General features: G+C 46.2%; 1 protein-coding gene across 1 annotated transcript in view; it reads right to left on the bottom strand.

Annotated features, from left to right (window-relative positions):
- Window positions 1-22,438, bottom strand: part of LOC144161013 (uncharacterized) — a 270,785-nt gene that overhangs the window by 106,657 nt on the left and 141,690 nt on the right. The window contains exons 26-30 of the mRNA XM_077692158.1: window positions 8,004-8,057; window positions 6,086-6,139; window positions 3,747-3,800; window positions 1,517-1,561; window positions 685-738 (exon numbers count right to left, since the gene is read on the bottom strand). Of these exons, the coding sequence (XP_077548284.1) occupies window positions 685-738; window positions 1,517-1,561; window positions 3,747-3,800; window positions 6,086-6,139; window positions 8,004-8,057 (261 nt within the window). The remainder of the gene's footprint in view (window positions 1-684; window positions 739-1,516; window positions 1,562-3,746; window positions 3,801-6,085; window positions 6,140-8,003; window positions 8,058-22,438) is intronic.

The following is a 22,438-nucleotide window of genomic DNA, read 5'->3' as shown; positions in this document are numbered from 1 at the left end:
TTTTTAGCTGTTGTTTGTTGTGTTAGCGTTAAAACCCGCTATCTCTTTTGTATTGTCTGCGCTTGCACCTTTATTTATTCAACCAATGCTCCGTCACTGCTGCATTGTACTATATCATGTAAATCTTCTTGACCTCTTTCCTTCTGCTCACAAACAGTGTTAGTTGCTATTATGTTAAATTCAGTATCCTTCTTGTCATATCTTATGTTTTGTGATATCTACTTCAATTTAATTTTTGTTATTGTTCACATACTACACATATTCGGAAACATTGTATTTTGTTCTAAATATTTCTGTACCGCATGCAATACCAGGTAAGCCACGCCATAAATTGTCTGGGCCCTAGTCCAGTTGTTTCAACAAATTTTAGCCCAGGAATTTATGCAAATCTTTTTCTAGTGTAGAAACTTAACAAACTGAATTGAATTCAATTTAACTGATATTATTGAAGTTTAAGCGCTAGCAGCAATTTACCTCTGAGCCACTGTACAGTTACTCAAAACTACAAACGTCTAGCCTTACCATTTCGTAAGTTAGCTTTGCCTTCGTCAGTGTGTCAAATTAAAAACCAAAGCCACACATTTACTGTGCTGCAAGTTAGATTAGGGCAGGCGTCGAAAATACTGCGAAGACATTATATTCCCGTCTATAGCATTCCAGTGGATTAAAAAAAGAGTTGGTCACCTTTTCACCAGACGCTCCTCTTTTGCCGACTCTTCCTCGTTGGCCCCTGTTGCCCTTGAGAAATCAAAAAACGAAGGAGAAAATATTTTAGACAACTTCAGAACTTTCGACCAGGACGGATGTTTACGCCACGTGTTTCCACGCCGAATGGCTGTGCGCGGTAAATGGCGGCGCCCGGTGCATTTAAGCCCGGCTGTGGTCAGTGCTGGCTAAACACGGCATGCCTATCGCTACGCAAAACCATTCAATGAACATATCGGGAAGTACCGATGTTATTAGCGTCAGTCCCAGTTAAAAGAAAGTTTGTCGGGTGCCAATTTCACGGCTGTGGATTCTTTCTCGATCCTTTCATTTCTTATAATGAAAATAAACAATCCTTCTTTCTGGCTTGTCTGCTATCGTAGACATACTAGTTCTCACTTCAAAAACTTGTGGCCACTCTTGAATTGTTGACGTGAGGCTTCTATCTAATAATTACATGGTACAGCTGGCACACAAAGGCCTTCCACAACCCCGTGGTTGTCAAAACAATTAAGCGACTAAAGTTCGAGAATAGTGAAATCGAATAATGGTAGCAGTATTGGTGTAATAAAATTAATACACGAGGTTGAAAGACGTGGAATTTATCCACTACAGGTCATGTAATTTCGTTGCAATGAGTTTCAAATTTTCAAGTCTCGTGATGGTAACTCTTGCTGATTTTATAATGGCCTATGAAGATTTTCTGACGGTAACAAGGTGAAATGAAATGACGCGAAGTAACCGGTACGAATACTATACCTTTCTGGTCGGTACTGCTATTTTTAATAATGTGTTGCTTCTTTTTCCATACCCGAGGTCCTATCTGGCCGCGCTCTCCTGGCTGGCCGATGTTTCCCTGGAAAAAAAAAATACGTGTTACTCGTCAGTGTTTCCAATGGACTCAGCGTTACACCCAGACAGCTTGCTAGATGGCAAAAATTAACGACGAAATTTAAAGGCCTTTGTCGATGTCAAAAAACAAAACAAAAAACGAACGTAATACTAGGAGTTCTTTACACGCTTTCAATATTCTTCTGTTAAAACATTCGCGGCATATGCACAACTGTTGTCACTGCCGATTCACATAGGTTGGCGACCCCTGTAAGTATGGCGGATTGAGTGGGCAGTCATCCTGATTAGCCATGATTGGATAAGCAACTTTCAAATCAATCTCTTTTGAGCACGAACCCACGTTTCAATTGGTGGATAAAGTTTATTCCGATTGAGGATCAGTCCTTTCGCGTGCTCCGCAATGGACCTTTTCCAGGCCAAAAAAAAACCTCTCGTAGCAGCGAGTACAAAAAGCACGATTGGTGCCTCTTTCGACCATGGTTGCCTACGACGCTGATGTCCAGTATTGTTAATTACGAGGCGGCCCAATTCTGATAGTAAGAGATTTGCTTTGCGTGAACACTGCGCTCCGCTTTTTTAACTTCATGCGCAAAGATCCGTCTTTGAGTGCGCTGTTAGCGAAGTTTATCACGTTTCATTATGCCTGTAATTAACCGTCCCATGACTTTGCGCTTCTGTAGCGGCCAACGCGTGTCAACCACTTCCTATGTGGGTTTGTGCCCGATGCGCCTACCGCAAACGTGAGAAGCGGTGAATGTGATAATGGCGAACCGCCCAAAGTAATGGCGGTACCTGCAAGCATAGAGTTCCTAGGTGAGTATAGGACAGAGGAAACTGCGCTTGGGAATCCATGTTGGCGTGGGGTGTTATGGCCTTAGGGGAAGATTACAGCTGCTGGTTTGGCATGTCTATCGGATTCTTAAGTGTCTTCGTGGGTTTGCTTTCTTCACTATGCATTGTTTAGTCTACGAGGTAGCCGCTCCGGCCGAAACGGCAGAAACTCGCTTCGCTTCTCTCGCTTCGCTTGGAAACTCGAAATTCGCTAATTAGTTCATGCTGAGACAGCTATGCTTCATTATAAGCACATGGGAGGACTAGTGCCGGTGAGCGACCATCAGTACATATTTACATAAGTACACACCCACAATGTAGGCACGTTAGTTTGGGATTTCCCGGTTATTTTTTTCAGTCGCAGTACATATATGTTAACAGCGCCCGGACATCTTGACTGAGCGGTTAGTATGTCACCGCGAAAGTTGCAGCAGACAGTCTGTTGCGAAAACAGGAACGAGAACAACGCGAAGGCGATTTTTTCATAGGTACGCGCATAAAACCTTCCTGAGATTTTTAAACAATTTATTATTTAAAATTTTTGCAAAATAAGAGCCTTTAATGATTTTCTCAAAATTTTACATCATTGCTAACTTGGTCTGCAGAATAGTAAGCATGACCGTTCTGGCAGACTCTCAGTAAAAGGACACGTACGCTTTATTTTTATTTCTTTAGCTCTAAAACATGGTGTTTATTTTGTAATTATATAATTGCACACTCCCTTTGAGTTTTGGTGGTATTGTATTTTAATTTACGGCCACTAAAACGTTGCAATTAAAGCTATTATGATGAAACTAAGGCGAGCGCACGGTATAATGGCGGCCCATGACGACACAGACGGCCTTGATGTGAGCCGCAGAGACGCTAGCGCCAGATTCCTCTCTAGTGTATGCAGTAAGAAACTCTATGCTTGCGAGCGTATGAGCAGACAAAGGCCGTGGAAAAGGTGAATTCAGTAGTTAAACTTCGACTACTCAAGCCCAGTAGCCCAGGATCGCTAATTAAAGAAAGCTCTCCTGCGCAATCCGGAGGAGGAGAGAAGAGCAGTAAAAAAAATACTTCCACACGCAATCCGTTCGCAGGAGCAGCGCCGCGAAGACGCCAAAGAGGCTCAAAAAAAAAAAAAGAGAAAAGAACAAGGCATTCTCGCTGGACTTCCGCCGCAAGCAGGAAATCCACACCTGGCATATCGCGGCGTGCACCACGCCACTCGCGCTGCTAACTGCAGGTCACAGAAATTACTGCCCCCTGTGGTTGACATCGCTCAACTAACTGAGCGCTTCCCAGTTTTTCTTCTCACAATAATAAAGCCGGTCCCATTGTGTCAACAGAGCTTACATAGCGCCGCGTGTACATACCCGGTCGCCCTTGTCTCCTTTCTCTCCGGCCTTGCCCTGGAATCCTTTTTCTCCCTGCAGATATAATTTTTCGATTTTGGCATATCAAAGGGTTGCGTTAGTGACTGCATGCTCTGCCAACGTTCAGCAGGACGCAATGTTCCGTCCTGAGCATCCCCTCCACTGAAGAAGCTAAGCCCCCAGCAGAACCATTTCTGGCATTATTTGCAGTCCTTGAGAAAATAAAGCCTGAAAACTGATGAAAGCAAGAACTTTTCGTGTACATTCGGATGCTGCATAAAGAAATCAGGACACCTCGAAATCATAATGCGCTACGACGGAAATGACACACAACGAAGAATGTCACGCCAGGCTTATGCCGCTAACGTAAGATAACGTTTCTTAGTACCCTGCGAAATTCCGGATAGCTTTAAATTAATACCGTATGCAGACTACTTAGCATTACTGCTTCACTAAAAATCCCGGCTGCAGGCGGAATGAGCCAGACTACGCTTTCAGCGGCGTGCACTCATTCACACCATGCACTCTAAAGCACATCTTTCCCGCGTGCCCCTGGAACCAGAGATGGTGGGAACGGAAGAAGTGGGAGAAGCAAGCAGGCAATTTGTCCCGGCCTCAAAGCCGAGCATCTTAACTCCATGCTGCTGCTTATAGCGGAAGCAAAGAAATCATAAACAAAACATTCAAAAAATGAGAATCAAAGGGCTAAAATGCCCAACATCATGTTTAGGCACAGTAAACTAAAAGCGCCCGAACTCTTCGGCAAGCGTAGGAATACCCACGCCACTGCTTCTGCTTTTGTTGAATATCAAACGTTGAATGCGTTTCATTTACCACTAAAACATCGAATTAGACACAGGGAAAACACGCTGTATGTTGTAGTATTTGTAGAGAGTGGTGCGCTGGTACCTACGTATGGTGTTGTTAACAGCGTACGTGTTGCTAGGGGCAAAATTAAATGATCTGATCTCCTGTGCTAAAAAAGTCCATGTAGGCAACGGTGTTTGCACGCGAAACAACTGAAGAATGGTTAGTCCATGCCCCTCAAGCCCAGGTGCTCCCTGGGAGTATCCTAACGGTTTTCATGTATTTACTTATTCGATTAATTTTACCAAAGCCTCACTGGCTGCCGATGCCCGTGCTTGTTTGAAATGCCGTTATGGAAGAAATGAACGACCAAAATTAAAGCCGTTCCACTCAATGTGAAAGCTGTCGGAAGTGCAGAGCAGTGATTCGCCATAATGGGCTCTACCGCCGTTATCCGCTTACTGCTACCACCCCATGCAAATCAAATTTCCCGCCTTCGCAGTGCTCGCGCGCCCCCTGCCTGAAACTGCGCCGGCGGGAGTTCTGTTCTCTTTGTGCTTTTCTCCCCACACGTGCCGGCGTTGCACTGCCACATTTTGCGCAAGCGCGAAAATTGGATTGGATTGGATTGGTTTTGGATTGGATTGTATTTTGATTGTATTTGGATTGTATTTCGATTGTATTTCGATTGGTTGATAAGCAGCAGTAAGCATGATAATCAGCTAATCCTAGACAACCAGGAAAGCTAAGAATAACCAGCTGAACCTTAGCTCACGCTACGTATATCCTGGCATAGCCGAGCTAAGCCACTGCTAAGCGGCAGCGGTTCACGAGTTTCGAGCGCTTATGACTATATAAACCGCTTGGCTTTCGAAGCCTCTGGGTTACGCCGCGGCGAAGCGACCGTGACAGGCTACACCGTAACGCCGTGGCGATATGCTTGGTTCCAGCGAGCGAGCTAGGAAGACAAGGCGAGCGCCTAAAGTGCTCTGCACTTAAAAGTAGAACTTCCCCTAGCAAGCGCTACAAGTGCTCTGCATCAGCCTCTGGGTCCGGCGCCTTCTAAATACGAAGAAATGTGCGAGAAATATGCAAGTTTCATAGCGAAGAGTGCTGTATAAGTTACGAAGTAACAGTGTTTTACCTATTGATAAGACTTCGGCGTTTTCATTATATTGCTTTTCAAACCGAACATACGCGTAAACGTCTACGACGGACTTTTAGTTGGTCGATGAATGAGGGGAGATTTTTTTATAACTTGGAAAGCTCGATCTCCTGCCTGTGAGAGTATAAAATTATACTGCAATGTCAACCAATGCGAATATGCCTCAATGAAAATTAAAAGCAAATAATCCACGCTTCAGAAGTGGTGAAATACAGAAGACCTTTCATCTGGACATACCGTATCGTGTGTGTGTAAGTTTTTTAAAGCAACTTGGTGTATTTATCAGGCGTAATGATGGGAAACTAATTCACAAGGTAACAACGCCAAACGGCAGTTCCTACTATTGAAAAGCAATGCATTACTTGACCTTTGGTCCGGACGATCCCGGGTATCCTGGAAAGCCTGGAATCCCCATTTTACCCTGTTGTAAGAAAAAATACGAGCCTTGAATACTGGAATTCACTGGAAAGTATTTTTAGCAATATAGACATTCTCACGTAAGACCGCTTATTGAAAGCGATAAATTCTGTGCCTGGAAACAAGCGATACTGTCCTTACTAAGTTTGCCAATTAAGCAACACATACCCTGTATGACAAAAATAAAATTAGGCACAAGAAGTAAACAGGGTTCCTTGTCATTCAAAATTATTTTATTGAGCTGTCACGTGGGCAATAAGGCCCTCATGCTGCTGCACGATTCAAGGTATATTTACTTTTTTTTATTTTACTCTGACATCCTAGTGAGCGAACATTCTAGAATTATCGATTCATTTTTGCAACCACGCTAGACGTACATGCTTTACTTATGCACATGGTAAATCCCCTTTGAACTAGCGGTTTGCTAAGAGTAAAATCATAAAGCGTTGTGATGCTGAGCACGAGGACGCGGGTTCCATCCCGGCCGTAGCGGCAGTTTTTCTGATCAAGGCAAAAAATTAAAACGCTCGTGTGTCGAGGTTTAAGTCGGTGTACCTTAAGAATCTCTATATTGGTTTATATTACGGCGCTTCTTGTACCAAGTATAGCATTTGCGCCTAATACCCCCCAGACACTCACCCACCAAAAATTGAGTGAAAGCAGAGTCCTTCAAAAGCATTGAAGGACTCTGGTGAAAGCTTTGGCTTGTTTGATGGTGAAGTCTAAGTACCATAACAGTGTGGGCACATTGCACTAATTAGTGACATTCATTAGCATTCCCGGCAATATATCAAGTCCCTTGACTGATACCATAAGCAATTTTGAGACTATAACTAATCATTTCTTTTAAGTGCGCCTAATTAATTAAGGGTCGTAATTAACACCATCAGCTAAACCAAAAACCTTCGATTAAACTGGGATGATTCCAATGTTGACGCAATAGATGACGTCACGCATGGCGATTACTTCACTGACAGCATCACAATCGAAACCGACGTCTGTGAAATAACTTCCTGTGAGAATATGAAGATAGAGCATTACTTCAAAGTTCCCGACTGAACTTCGGCGTTTTCATTTTTTTTTGTCAAACGTGTACATAATCTTCTAGTGGTACCATGTAGTACCATGCACCATTACTTGCGCTTTGCAGATATTTACTTTGTCCTGCGGGTCTAGTTTAGTTTCCATTTGCGCTTCTCACTTCGGCGGCTACACTGACGGTAAGCGCCCCATATCAGTTAAATTTACTAATAAGTAAAATAATGTGTAGATAACATGTCACAAGGTTTTACTCCTGATTTCCTTTACCGCTCTCGTAATGTGGTAGCCGCGGCGGCCGCTTTGCTGATGAAGGCGAAAAGCGAAAACGCCCGTGTGTTCGAGATTTCGGCGCACGTTAATCATACCCAGATGGTCAAAATTAATCCGGAGCCCTCGACTACGGCGTGCCTCATCGACTGCGTTGCGTCGGCGCGTGAAACCCTACAATCAATCGTAATGTAATAGTAAATAAACATACAATCCTTCATCTGCTGGTACGTTCCTTCCTTCCTAAATTCCCAGTAATATTCCTCAATTAAAACGCCCAACGTGTCTCAATTATCTACTGATCTGCTTGTATTAAGTGCTTCGCCAAATAGTCCGCAGAAACCACGCCATTTGAGTGCCGCTACGTGATTTCATTTCATTTCATTAATTAATACTGTCAGCCCAGTGGGCCGTTACAGGGTGGAAGTGCAAAAAAATATTTGCGAAAAAAAAAGTACATTACAGGTCATAAGAAAATTTCTCGGTATTGTTGCGAGCAGCAGCTCGAAGTTATACATAACAAAAAAAAAAAACGGAATTACAAGGAAACGCCAACGAACCTTTTCCCCTGGTGCTCCAGGTGGGCCTTTCTCGCCCCGAGGTCCTTCGAAACCCTGCATGAACACCCGGAGACAACCCAACATGAGCAGTCCGCAGGAACATGGAAGTTCGTCTGCAACCAACTCAAGCACGCCAATCTCAGTAGCATCGCTACGTGACCACTGTTTTTAACGCTGAAACCTCAAGTTCGGTATTTCTTCGAAAAAGCGGCGTTGTTGTCAGGAGCAGAAAATGGTCGGCGCTGTAAAAAGTAAAAAGACACTTACAAAAATGTCGGAATTTGTGCCAACGTGCGTATGCGGAATAATTTCAACAAATGGAATAAATTCCAGCAGGTCTCGGCGGCCCTGGAACGACAGCAACCGAACAAAACCGCGGACAAGAGACGCGGCCCCCCTGCCAAGGGGCGGCGGCCCTCTGCCAGTTGCGGGCATGCTGGCGACCGTGTCTGCCAAGAGCCGTGCGCCCACACACAGCGCTTGCTGAAATCGCGTGCCCTTTCTTCCGTCTCCGCTCGACCTCTGGGAGCAGGAAGTCGAGATTAACGTACAGTCCGCGTTGGAGTAGCATTTTCCCTCCCTGCGTGGAGGAAGTGTTTACTTCTGCAGGCAACTCAACAAAGTAGTTCTCTCTCTCTCTCTCTCTCTCTCTCTCTCTCTCTCTCTCTCTCTCTCTCTCTCTCTCTTGGAACTTGTACGGGAATAAAATCCGGGTCTTCAGAGTAGGAGCCGATTCTGTAACCACGCTACATCTTGCCAGAAGTGGAACAAAAGTTGGCCTAGTGCGCGTGGCACTGACGTCATATCACGTGACAGATTAACGTGACGGCACGTGAGCAGGACAGATTCACCCCAGCGACGGAGAACTCCGTTTCTGGGGAAGCAGTGGCACCAAATGTTGTCAGTCTACCTGTCGAACTAAGTCACGCCAGACGACGAAGAGGCGAAAGGTAAGAAATACACGCAAACACGACTAGCAGCAAAGTTTTTTTTATAATTATCCCTAGGGGAAGCCATAATGAGTTTGCCTTGAAAAGAAGTCAACAGAAGTAGGTGCCCCGCTCGAGGAGTTTTCGTTTTCCGAATGTGGGAAGTTCATTTATAATGAACCTACATTCTGTGAATGAATGGGGGCGTCATAATTATCTTTACTCTTACAATATTACGAAAGGGGGGGGGGTGAAGTTTATTTCATATCTTTCGATTCGATTTGCGATTCACGTTGCCAAAAAACAGTATGAGATACATGGCAAAGGAATTGTTATAGTTGCTGGAAAACGGTATTCGCATAACCTCGTCACCTTTCATCTCACACTGTGCTTCTTTCCACTAATATAAAAAAGGCTGTGTCTAGCGTTCCGTCCAGACGGAACGATATACAAGTGCTAAAGTTCCGTCCAGACGGAACGGAACTCTGCGGGTTACGAATACAATTGAGAGCTTAGCGTTCCGTCCAGACGGAGCCGGCGTGAAATTTGTAGTTCCGTCCAGACGAAAGCAAAACCTGCTGATTAGACGTCATGATCACTGTTCAGATTTGGTGTAGAGGGTGCGCCTCCGACAATGGCGCTCTTGTACAGGGTGCGATTTCCCCCGGACATGCTTTTTTTTTTTTGCGTGGTTGCGCCAGCGTTTAGTAACAACTAACTTCGCGCCCACTTTACAATTGACGCGGTGAGAGCAGTCTGTCTTTATTTTGCACTCAACCGGCCGCTCCGCTACCGCTCACTAGAGCCAAGGCCGACGTATCCATCGCCAGAGTTCCGATCGTCTGTAGTCGCGTAACGGTGATCACTAATTAACGGTTATTCTGGCCAGTCAATGAGCGGAAGCGGTACATTCGGCGGGGTAAATAACAAGAAAGACTGCTCTCGCTGCTTGTTGTGAAGCGGGCGTGGACGAGCTTGGCGGTTCGTTTGACGGCCGATCATCTCATTGAGGGTGATTATAAATCAAATGTGACTCTGGCTAGTCAATGAGCGGAAGCGGTTTGACCGGTTGGGTAAAAATTAACAAAGGCGATCGGACTAATACCCTGACCGCGGTTAGACAAAACCGCAGTTTGCTGCGTTACACGACAAACGAAACTGCGGTTACCCCGCTAACCGTGGTTAATGCACACTGAGCTTGGCCACCTCAGTTCGGTCACGCTAACCGGAGTTCCCGCAGCCGCAGTGCTCAAATTCGCACAAGTCAGTTGGGACGCAAGTTATTGCGGCGCATCAGCGGATGGTGAAAAAAAAAAAAAAAAATCACCTTGCGTTCGGAGGAGACGAAGATTCTCAAATAGCGGGCGCCCCAAAGCTGTCCCAAAGACGCGCTTGCGTTCTTTGCATCGCTCTCGCAGTCAGTGCGACTGCCAGTCAGCAACGGCTCGTTTCCCGAACCACCCGATCAACTACGACAAAAGCCGTGCTAAATTTGTCAATTCCGCGCGTCGTTCTCCAAAGCAGGCAATCATGGTGCGTTTTCAGCACTCGCAAACGATCGGCGCGCGCGTCGGCCGTGCCTGCAAATATGCCCGCGCCTGCCCGCACGGCACTGAAACCGGCTCGAACCGGCACAGACCACGGCAGCAACAGCTCGTCGCCGCTCTTCAAAATCAATCTGATCGCGGAAAAGAACTTCCACGTGCGAGAAAGCGGATGTTAGTGTGGTGAAAAATTGTGCTATGGATTATAATTCGCAGTTGTAGAGATAGCGGCGGACCGGCGGTCAAATATGCACCGCTATGCTAAGCCTAAAGTTCCCAACATCGAGCAAACGCGAGAAAACCAAGCCGGTTGCGAGCTGTTGTGGAAGCCCCTCTCCTAAATCTCGCCGCGTGCGAGTGCGTTGCGTTTGGATCTGAAGCGACTGTTTTAACGATATTTCCTTTTTTCTACACTGCTTACATTTTGTTTTTTATTGTGAAGTTAAATGTGTGTTAATTTATTTTTGTTACGCTCACAACCAAGTGACCGCGGTCACCACACTTAAAATTTCGCGTGTAACAGCCAAAACCGCAGTTTGCGATAACTGCGGTTGAGGTTTAGTAACCACAGTTAGATTTAACTGCGGTTACTTCAAACAAGTCTCCATACAAACTCCAACTCTGTCAAACGGAACTCCAAGCCACTACCTCGACCACGCCCGCTTCACAACAAGCAGCGAGAGCAGTCTTTCTTGTTATTTACCCCGCCGAATGTACCGCTTCCGCTCATTGACTGGCCAGAATAACCGTTAATTAGTGATCGCCATTACGAACTACAGATGATCGGAACTCTGGCAATGGATACGTCGGCCTTGGCTCTAGTGAGCGGTAGCGGAGCGGCCTGTTGAGGGCAAAATCAAGACCGACTGCTCTCACCGCGTCAATTGTAAAGTGGGCGCCAAGTTAGCTGTTACAAAACACTGGCACAACCGCGCAAAAAAAAAAAAAAAAAAGGCATGGCCGAGGCGAATCGAACCCGGTACAAGAACGTCATTGTCGGAGGCGCAACCTCTACACCAAATCTGATCTTTTTTTTTTTCTCTTTATTGCCTGTCTTCGGTATACACAATAAGAACAAAAAAAAAAAAGAATTACAAAGCGCGAAAAGACATCAGCACGTCACTTGCTAGTGCGCGCTTGTTAAAAAGGCCGAAGCCATGCCACACTTTCCAACACATTTAACCAGTCAGGTGGAGATGGTTGGGCTTTATACACTTCTAAGATCTCCCGCACACTCTGGCAGAACAACTCTCTGCTCGGTTTCACATCTACATCATTATGACGAACTGCCATTCGAGCTTTCCATATACTATGCAGGGCCAGCAACATCAAAAGATCATACGGGACGCCGCCGTAGTTTTCAACGGCCAAGAACCTGATTCCATGGCTATCCAACGGGAAATCCTTTTTTAGTGTTCTCTGCAAAACGTCCCACAGGAACACCCCGTCCCAACAGTCTATGAATGCGTGCTCTACTGTTTCTGGCTTTTTACAAACCAAGCAGTCAGGCCCCCAGGGAACAAACAAACCTTTTTCAATCATCCAAGTTTTAACGGGTAATACTCCCACGTGTAATTTAAAGAAAAAAGACTTTACATAAGGCGGGACAGTCATTTTTTTCACACGCTGACACACGTCTTGTCCTGGCCCTGCACTGTATAGGGATCGGTACAAAGGAGTCGGCAAAGTGGTGTCAAGAAGGTCTCTATACAGCTTTTTTCTGTGAACGGTAGCCAGATATTCGAAAGAAAACCGCGAGAATAAAAATCTTGCCGAAAGTACCACCTCACGTAGATAGCCATGAATGCCACCGTCACGAACACAAGAACTAACAACAAATTCGGGTAAAACTCTACCTAGGCGCACTTGACACACGGTGCGCAAAAAAGGGTTTTGCACATCACGTAAAAAAAGAAAGCGGTTCACTACCTGGCGTAGAAAAAGGTGCGCCAGGGAAAGGCCCCCACAGCGCACTCGTCTAAACAGGTTGGTTCGGCTTGTGCGCTCCCAAGTGGAACACCAAATAAGGACAGCAAACACCCTGTGCAATCTTTGAACATTGGCACGCGAGCAATGCAGAACCTGCATCACGTACCAAAGTTTTGACACAAACAATAGATTACACACAGTCGCTCGCGCGAACACGGACAACTGCTTACCCCCCCACTTATCCGCTTTATCACGGATTTCGGTGGCTTGCCTGCGCCAGAAAGGATCACTGTCACGATAGTTTTCTAGGGGGACACCTAAGTATTTCACTGGCGTGTCTACCCAGCTGATACCTGCGAATGTACGTGGCTTCCACAACCAGCTTCCGTGCCAGAAACCAATACACTTATCCCAATTGACGGAACTACCAGTGTAGAGGCAGAACCTTTTAAGAACACTTATACTTTCGTGGATGCTACTCGTGTCTTGGAAAAACAAAGCAATGTCGTCTGCATAAGCGAGCACACGAACATCGCAGGACTGTAATGAAAACCCGCTGATTTTCTCATTTTTAAGGATGTTTACACAAAACGTTTCAATAAACATACAGAATAGCAGCGAGGACAGTGGGCACCCCTGGCGCACAGAACGGCTGACCTGAACTGGAGCGCCTACCGACTTGTTGACCACCAAACTTGTACTACAGTCCCTATACGCCATGCGTACACCATCCGTAATCATTTTTCCTACGTTTGTGTGCTCAAGAATCATCAATAGCAGTTCGTGGGAGACCTTGTCGAACGCTTTTTCTAGGTCTATTTGTACCATTGCTACTCCTTGCTCAAGGCTGTCAGAGCATTCCAGGATGCTACGGGCCACGTGGGTATTGGTCGTAATAGAACGACCCTTAATGCCGCATGTTTGGTGTGGTCCGACTATTTCTTTCACTACTAATTGCAACCGAGCGGCTAAGACCTTCATTAATATCTTATAGTCGACATTTGAGAGACTAATTGGACGGTACGCTCTTACATTCCTTAGTTTAATGGCATCTTCAGTCTTTGGAATGAGAACTGTGTGAGATAGAGTAAAGGATGGTGGCAGTCTGTTGTTTTCGTACGCTTCGGCGTAAACTTCACATAACACTACGCTAAGTGTGTCTTTAAAAGCCTTGTAAAAACACGCACTTAGGCCATCTGGGCCTGGCGTTTTACCTGGGGTTAAATCATCAATGGCACTCAAAATTTCATTTATGGTGATTGGCATCTCAAGAATAGCCTTCATGTCGTCTTCTATTCTGGGCATTAAGTTCAAGAATTCGTCTCTGAAATTATCGGCGTCGACCTTATGAACAGAAAAAAGGGCTTCATAAAAATCCTTAAAAGCACCCTCTATCTGCGTACGGTCAGTCGTTAGCACTCCGTGATTTTCGATTTCGACTATATGATTTCTACAAGCGTAGCGCTTTTCTGATGTAAGTGCTCTCTTGGTGGGCGCTTCACCCAATAGCAACTTTTCCGCCCTTGCTCTCACCAGGGCACCGTGGTATTTATTCTGGTCTATAACTTCAAGCTCCGATTTAACCCTTTTAATCTCTTCTGTTTGCGACCCCGGCGACTGGGATTCTTCATTAGTAAGCGATGCGAGGTTTTTACGTAGAAGTTGTTCTCTTTGTCTCTCACGATACTTCTGTGCACTTGATTTTTCTATCGCACTCAACTTTACTTCTTGTTTGAAAATTTCCCACCTAGAGGACCACCTAGTTTTCCTATCTGGTAAACGCCGTATTTTTTCATTTATTTCAGTTGTAAATTCTTCCTCCTGCAATAGCTTACTATTCATTTTCCAAAGACTCCAATTAAGCGTGTTTGCGCTTGGCTTGCGCCCACCAAGGGTAAAAGAAACCAGGCAATGGTCGCTAAACGACACGGGTGACACACAATAATCACCGCACTCAGGTAATAGCTCGAGCGAAACATAAGCCCGATCCAAGCGGGCGTGGCTTGTGCCCTGGAAATGGGTGAAATGCACTTGTCTTACGCCAAGAAGCGCATCCCCGACATCTTCTAAACAATAGTCTGATGCTGCCTCAATCAACGCCAAGATGCTCGAGTCACGGAATGGCGTATCACTGGACTTGTCGCGCGCAGAGCATACACAGTTAAAGTCTCCTAGAAAAACAACTATACGTTCAGTGTACAGTCGTGTACGGATATTAAAAAAAAAACTTTCCTTTCGTTCGCTCGTGTCGGCGCATACACAACTACAACACGCTAATCGCGCGACAAAAACTTAAAATCGCAAACTATGAACCGCCCTGCAAGACAAGCCGTGACGGATTCAATTGCAACGCCCAAACTCTGTTTAATTAACAGCATACAACCCCCAGAAACGCCAACTGCGTGACTTACGCAAACATGGTGGTGCGCATTGAAAGTTTGCGCCATACGCTGCGTTTGCCCTTCTCCCTCAACTTTCGTTTCCTGAATCGCCACAATATCGAGTTCTTTATCGGTAACCAAGCGGTAAACTTGGTTTTGCCGACGCCTGTCAGCCAGACCACGAACGTTTAGCGTGGCGATACGAACAGGGGTGTTAAAATTTAGCATTTTGAGGCAGCGAAAAACTTAGGACGCGCGGGCGAATATGGCGCATTCAAAAACGGGGGAAACGCCTCGAGGGAACCTGTGCGCATGGGCGCCACACTGCAAACCGTCAAAGGCGTCATTAACACTTCTCGTTGATTCTTCATATTGACGCGAACACTGGTAAACGTCAAAGAAGCGTTCTCAATGAGCCAAAGAATGCGACAAAAACAAAAAAACGGTGGAGGGATACCCGGATGCACGCACACTTTCACGGCGGTTTGGCCGTGGCTGGCGTTCGCTCGTACGGCGTACTGTTTGGCTTTGGTTTGAGGGACGAACGACGAGTCACTAGCCCTTTAGGGGCCGGTTTACCGTCAGTAGCCGTGTCCTCCTTCGCCGCCTGGTTGTCTCGTTCGTGCCGGGGGCGTTTCGTCACCGAACCATCTTCACCGCGCACCTCATTAGCGTCGCTGTTACTGGCGGCGTCCCCGGCGTCTTCGGTGGCTCGCGTCGGCGTTTGTTGAGACAAGGTGGCCTCCGGTGCGACGCTGGCAGCTGAAACCGTTGCCGCAACCGGCGATGTAGTCTCCTCCTCACGAACAATTTCCTCGTCCCTGGGTGGAGGAGACGAACTCCCTGGCACTTCTGCACCGGCCTCCTGCGTCGGTTGCCGTGGCGGCTCACTTCCCGCGGCCAACTCTTCGGCTTCCTCCGCGTCCATGACTAGCTCGGCCGAGCTGTCGTCTGGCACGGGTCCGGTTACGGCGGCGTACGTCCGCGTGCACTGTGCCGCCTCGTGGCCGAAGCGGCGACAGACACTGCAACGCGGGACCTTGCAGTCCCGGCGCATATGTCCCGTACTCTGGCAGCGCAGGCACTGCGGGGCTCTCCCGGGCACGACCACGAGCGCTGACTCGCCCGCCACTCGGAGCTGGTGCGGAAGGTCCTCGGCCCTCACGCCCGCCTTGAGCTTGAGGGTAACTGCCCGCGTAGTCGTGCCCTTGTCGTGGATGCCTTGAACTCTCCACCTCTCCCTGGTAACGTCGGTGACTCTGCCGTACGGGGAAAGGGCAACACGGACGTCTTCTTCGGTCACATTGTGTAGCAACCAATGCAACTTCAGCCGGAGGTCCTGGTTTGCTGGGTCAATGACAATACACTGCCCTCCCTTCACTCTCACGTCCTTCGCTTCGAGTATCTTCTTCACAGCTTGCTCATTCTTGAAAGTCAATGCTGCCCAAACGTGGCTCATCTGGAACGCTTCCAAGGAAAGCACCTCGGGAAGCAGTTCCAAACGCGCCAACGCGTCTCGGAAATCTTCGACGCGATACGGGCGGGCCCTCATATCACCGTGCAAAAAAACAGTATTAAAAACAATACGACCTGTTGGCAAAGTTGGCAGAGAAACCTGGTACTCTTCATCGTCTTGCACAAGAAACCTGATACCGCGGCCAGACGTGGCCGCATTAACCGCTCCTGAGGAGCCCTGCATTCTGCGTCCGTTCACGGTGGTGGCCGGAAGCAGAGGCCTCTACACCAAATCTGAACAGTGATCATGTACTCTAATCAGCCGATTTTGCTTTCGTCTTGACGGAACTGTACAAATTTCACGGCCGTCTGGACGGAACGCTAAGCTCGCAGTTGTATTCCGTCTGGACGGAAGGATAACCCGCAGAGCTCCGTTCCGTCTGGACGGAACGCTATCCACAGCCACAAAAAAAAAAAAAAAAAAAAAAGAAATCGTGACGTCAGAACAGGATGTACAGCTTCCGCTTTTTTTTCTACTATGTAAAACTCCGGCTTAAATCAGAAATAACATCATTTTGCTGTCAGCGAATGTTTACTTTGTAAAGTTATTTTAAACTGGACTTTTTTAATAGTCTAATGAATAAGGAGGTGTAGAAATTGACCAGGGAAAGCACTTGAAAAATAATGTTTGGTTTCGAGTTACACGCTTGCCTGGCTTTGCCATGTTTTTTCCCCTGATGCTTTATAACAGGCATATTTATTGTGTTCTTAGTTCACATTTCTTGTTCATATGCGAACATGTTAATCCCGTAATAGATTAAAGTAGTTCTCCCTGATTGTAATGACAAGCTGCCCGACCCACCGACAATCAGCACCATGACTTCAAACTTGGACAGTAAATAGACCCTTTGCAAAAAGGCGGACAACACTGAGAATTCAGAGGTGGTAACACTAGAGTGTACTAGAAGTTTTAGAGTGGCCCGAGCGGCGGCCTCTCCCATTGCTCCGCCGGGTCGACTTTCGTGCAGAAAATAAAATCGCTATAGCGGCGGCGTTGCTGTCGTCGACAACTGAACGGCCGGCGTTCCCCGTCACCACCTCCCAGCCTGCGCGCGGGAATATTTGCGTTGGTCGCTGCGGTGTTTCGCTCTTGCGAAGCTGATTTATTTTGGATTATGAGGTTTAACGCGCCGGCGCTAACAGCCGATGAGGCAAGCGGTACTGGAGGGCTCCGGATTAATTTTGGCCACCTGGGATTGCGCTGAAATCTCGAAGACACGGGCGTTTTTCGCTTTTATCCTCAATCGCAAAGCGGCCGCGGCCGGGAATCGAACCTGCACCTTTGGCCAGCTGATTTAGAAAGTAGACGCAGCAACGTTATATACTCCGCTTGAGCAAATTTTAATCTAGCACGACCCGATATAAAATTATCGACGCCCCCCCCCCCCCCCCCCCCAACGATATCTCATTTGTATGCGTTTTCTGAAAGCGTTAATTGTTGATATAGTAATCTCCTTACTCAAAGTCGTAAAATTAGCTGAAAATTTTGAGATCAGCGCGGAGTTTCGAGTTAAGTCAAATGCAGAAAATTTGTAGCCAGGTTTCTGAAATAACAGCTATAGTGCTGCTAACAAAAGCACTATTGCGCAGGGGAGATTTCGTAATAAAGGCAAAATATTTTGCAGGAAAAAGAAACTTTTATTATTGCAGAAGAAAGCACTGTGTTGCGCTCGGCTCTTTCGCGTTCGCATCTGCATCCCAGAAAAGCGCACCCGAGCTTCTCAATGCATCGCATGAATTGGTGGTCGTATACATTGTACTTTGTTACAAAGCAGACGCAGCATGTATGTTGTCTCTGCCGTTGTAGGCACTTCTGGAGGCTCCTCCTCGTCCGCATGATCAGCTGCGTCGTCCACAGCTATCTCGATGATGTACGCGCCAGACAGCATTCCGGTAACGGGGACGCGTAGTCCGCGTAAACTTGCACTTCACGGCCGCGTTCGGCAAGTAGTGGGAGTAATCATTTGAACGGGGACCTTATGAGCTGCCTGCAGCGGACTTTGCCTTGTGTCCTCTCTGCCAGTATTTCGAGACATCCGTGATCCTCCGAAAAAACGTTTCGAGATAAAGCGGGCAAATGCGTAGCGCCTATGGGAGGTAAACACACGGTGAGAAAAATGTGTCTCGAGAAGATATTTTGAGGTAGCAGAGTTCGAGTTAACGTGGGATTAATTTGACGGACAGGCACCAGATATGTTTTTCCCTTTCCTTCTTGCCTCTGCGCATGAAGCAAAAGCGGCGGGGTGCACATTCTATAGGCTTCAAAAAGTTTACTGTTTTTTTACGTTCCTATTTGGAACGAAAATACCAAGAACCTTCTTCTCGGATACCTCTCGGATAGTGGGCTTTCTTATTTTAGTAACTTGCTATGTCGCATATTGCGGGAACGTGGTAAGGAAGTGTGTACTGAAAACAATAAGTGTCAAGTCTGCAGGATCAATCCTGCATTCCAGGGGAAGATGTCGCTGTCTTTACTACATCTTGTAATTTGGGGGGGCTTCTGAATCCTTCCGTGCATTTTTTTTAAATTTTATTAGCCATCTCTAGGGTGTTTTCACCAGTTGCTTCAGCGACAAGGAGCTCTACCGTGACAGCGTTATGGATATGCTGCATCCCTTATTCACAACAAACACCTTAACGGCATTGGTTGCGACCAGCACGTGAGAACTTGACAGCAAATTTGGTTGGGTTCTGCATACATTGTGACACGGATTCACTTCTATATAAAAGGTTTAAACAAGTTCCGTGAATACATGCGAAGGTGGAAGCAACACCTTAAACTTAGCCATCGCTAATATTGATCGAGGGCGAATTATGAAAATGCGTTGGCCGAAAATGCCAATTTAAATCTCCGTGTTACCGTAATTCCTAAAGCTTTACCTGCGTAGACTTTGTGTATGATTGCCCGCGTTACATTTCATTTGCTGGGCTATTGAAAATGAAAACAGAATGTGTATTTTTTTCAGGTTCCGTTAATGTGAACCTCCATGTTAGCGTTCTTGAATCTTTACCTCTATAGTAGACGTGTTATACTTCATTTTTGTGGCGGTATATATATTTTCTGATCTATGTTTTGTACTTGTTTTATGTGCGTGTAATTGTACTCTGAGCCTACTTGTGAATTAAATTTGTGTTAATTTGATTCAACTCCTTTCTTGGCCCGAATCAGGTGAAAGGTGGAGTGAATTATAGAACGTTGCGGAAATAGTTCTATGAAAGACGCTCATTGGGACAACCGAGCTAGCCGCTAGGCTAACCCCTTTTTAGTTAAAAAGATATCTCGCTTACGGGTGTCATTCTCTGTTCGGCCACCACGGTGACCCGTAATTATCCCAAGTGAGCCACTGCTTAATTACTGCTATAATAACAACTCACGCAATAAAAAAACACACGCAACTTAAGATATTAACCCACATAACATCAGTCCGAGCGTAAATTGCAAGACCATAAGTAAGAAATTCTTCTGAGAAGCTATCATCCCAGTCCTCATATATTTTTTCGTGTCATTTGCGCTGACCAATTGTGTCTATCAAGCAGCACAATAAGGGCACAATCATAAAGCAATCATGAACTGGTTCATATCAGGCAATTTCACACAAAATACTATTTATGGGAAATTAAAATAGCGAAAACGTCGCTGCAATTACTTTATTTACAATCCGCTATACGAATGCTGCCCCAAAGGAAAATCGTATTTTTTCGTTGTTGTCGAGCGGGAAAGGCAAAACTAACGCAAAATAAGCTGCAGCGTATATTTTTAATTTCGTTGCCCACAGTCCACTGTACCCACAGTATATTTAAGCAATTGGAATACCCGCAGAACACATTTCGAGCGCTCCGCGCGTAAAGCAGCAGTGTTTCCTGGCTCGACTGGGCGTGCGCGCGGCTGTGCGCGCAGCCAGCCGCCGCGTTCGCTTTCAATGGTCGTTGACTACAGCGCCGCCGCTATTTTCTGCGCAAAACGAGCACCTCTCCGGGTGGCGGGTCGGGCCACTCTAAAACTTCTAGTACACTCTAGTAACACTGGTGGTGAACGCGACGACGCCATTAGAAAGTAAGCAGGTCGTAGCAACGCCGTTACAGTTGCACGTTTTCGCCCACGGCTTCACGAGTCTGTTGCCCCATCGCCGTAGTCATATTTCTCTCCTAAAGTGGTGTTTTGCGCTACCTTTCGAAGATTAACGCTGGTCAAGTCGCTTCCGCTTATCTACCCCGCTGCACAACGGCTCGTCCGGGGCGAGTCGAGACGTGCCCTTCTTTTCTCCTATTTCTTCTGTGTTCCTTCCTTCCTCTGAGTTCCTCTCAAGCTCGACTGCCTCTGCTCGCTGCTGACGCACGCGTGCGACCTATCGCTCCCGCATTAGCACCGCATTCACCGACGGAAAAATTAAGCCCCGCAAGTACAGAGGCGGTGAATCGCAAACATGACCTCTAGCAGAGACATCAAAATCAGTTTCATTATGCATGCTTTGGTCATTTCCGCGAATAGTTTTGAAAGTTTGAACATACGCAAAGTGAGCGCTCAGCAGAGACGGACCCTTCATAGCCCGTTCATAGCATGGAAGAATGCTAATAAAGTATTATTACAGCGGCCAGCCGCCGCTACCACGGGGCAAGGGCGCATCGATTAAACACAATTAAAACTCGACAACCAAACAAGGAGGCAGCGCTAAGGTTATTCTTTATTAGCAGCATATCCTACCTTTGCTTGCTGCTGTTTGTCAACACTGACGTCGGCGTAACGTAGGACTCCACGCTGACGTAAGATCGCTCGTACTCGTAGGACCTTTCCGTGGTCGACCTCGAAGAATAAAAATCCTGAATACGCCGCTCTTCTATCGAAGGAAAGGCGGCAAAGTTATTTTCCCATCCTGCAGTGGGAAACCCTAATTCGCGGGACGCGTATGCAATTACGTGGACGGTGGACGGTAGCTACTCCATAGAAACTCTGGGCCCGCAGCCTTTTCGCTTCCTTTCTAATGGCGGCGCAGTGGGTGCACAGTGTTGCCAGAGTGGCTTGCTGCTTTTCCGCCAACGATTTGGCAATTTTGCAAAGGGTCTATATTTATTTAACTGGCATAAAGGTATATATACTAAAGCGGGAGGCTTCAAAATTTTGACCCGAGGGTATGAAAAATGCTGAAACCAGTTTTGACAGATCCCTCACTAGGTCTTAGGCCAGCGAAGTTACTGCATTGGTTTCAACGTTTAAAAATTGTCGCAGAAATGAGTAAACTTGAATTTGAAGATTTTTAAATTTTTTCTTCTTGCTGAGATTAAATGAATAACAAATGGGTTGGTCCTATTTGCATAAACAGTTGCCACATTTTTTACGCCCATGAAGTTATCGGCTTGATTTTCTTGCGCCTACAGATTGCTGCTTCAACGTTTAAAAACAAATTTTAAAATTTTTCAAAATATTCTATCCCAATGACAGGTTTAAATGAGCATAACCTTGCTTAAAGGAGCCATGAAGAGAAAATACAACTTTGTTTAATTTGAAAGAACTAGGATTCAGTATCTCACTCAGCTCGATTACAGCCACAAAAGAGGTTTTTTTAACGAAAAAAAAGCAAGAAGAATTTAAAAACTTTCAAATTTTGCGCTCCAGTGACGTGTTATGAGCAAGAATGACGTCATACGGGCCAACAATAAAACATAATTTTCAGTGCGTTAACTGCACGTTAGCATTCAAGTGATGCGGTCAAATGGAACTAGAGGCCCCATTACAGACATCCAGTGATGTGTCGTCGCTACAGGTCAGTTAGGCGGCCGCCAATCGCACAAACAAGGTTCTGTGACGTCATAGAAAAGTTGCGGGAAATTGGCTAGGGGGTCGCGACTGCTTCACACGTTTTCTTTAATATCTCCGTTATTTGTTCGAAGATTGCGATGATATTGGTATCATTGTTATCGGGACCAAGCAGTCTTTCTAATAAACCCAACTTGTATTTTGTCTTCATGGCTCCTTTAAACGTGTTTTCGCCTCTCCCGCCATATCTGTTAGCTTCGTAAAGTTGTCGCAGACTTTCTTACGTCTAAACATTACTCGTAGAAATGTGTCAAAGACAACATTTGAGTATTTTAGAAAATTTCTCTCCTATTAAGTATTCATACGTTCCTTAAACCAAATTTCT

Source organism: Haemaphysalis longicornis, unplaced genomic scaffold (genome assembly GCF_048455015.1).
Source record: "Haemaphysalis longicornis isolate Haplotype H1 unplaced genomic scaffold, Haemaphysalis longicornis Haplotype H1 scaffold_1, whole genome shotgun sequence".
NCBI classification, from domain to species: Eukaryota; Metazoa; Arthropoda; class Arachnida; order Ixodida; family Ixodidae; genus Haemaphysalis; species Haemaphysalis longicornis.
The sequence above is the reverse complement of the archived record's forward strand: the minus strand, read 5'-3'. Positions and strand labels throughout refer to the sequence as shown.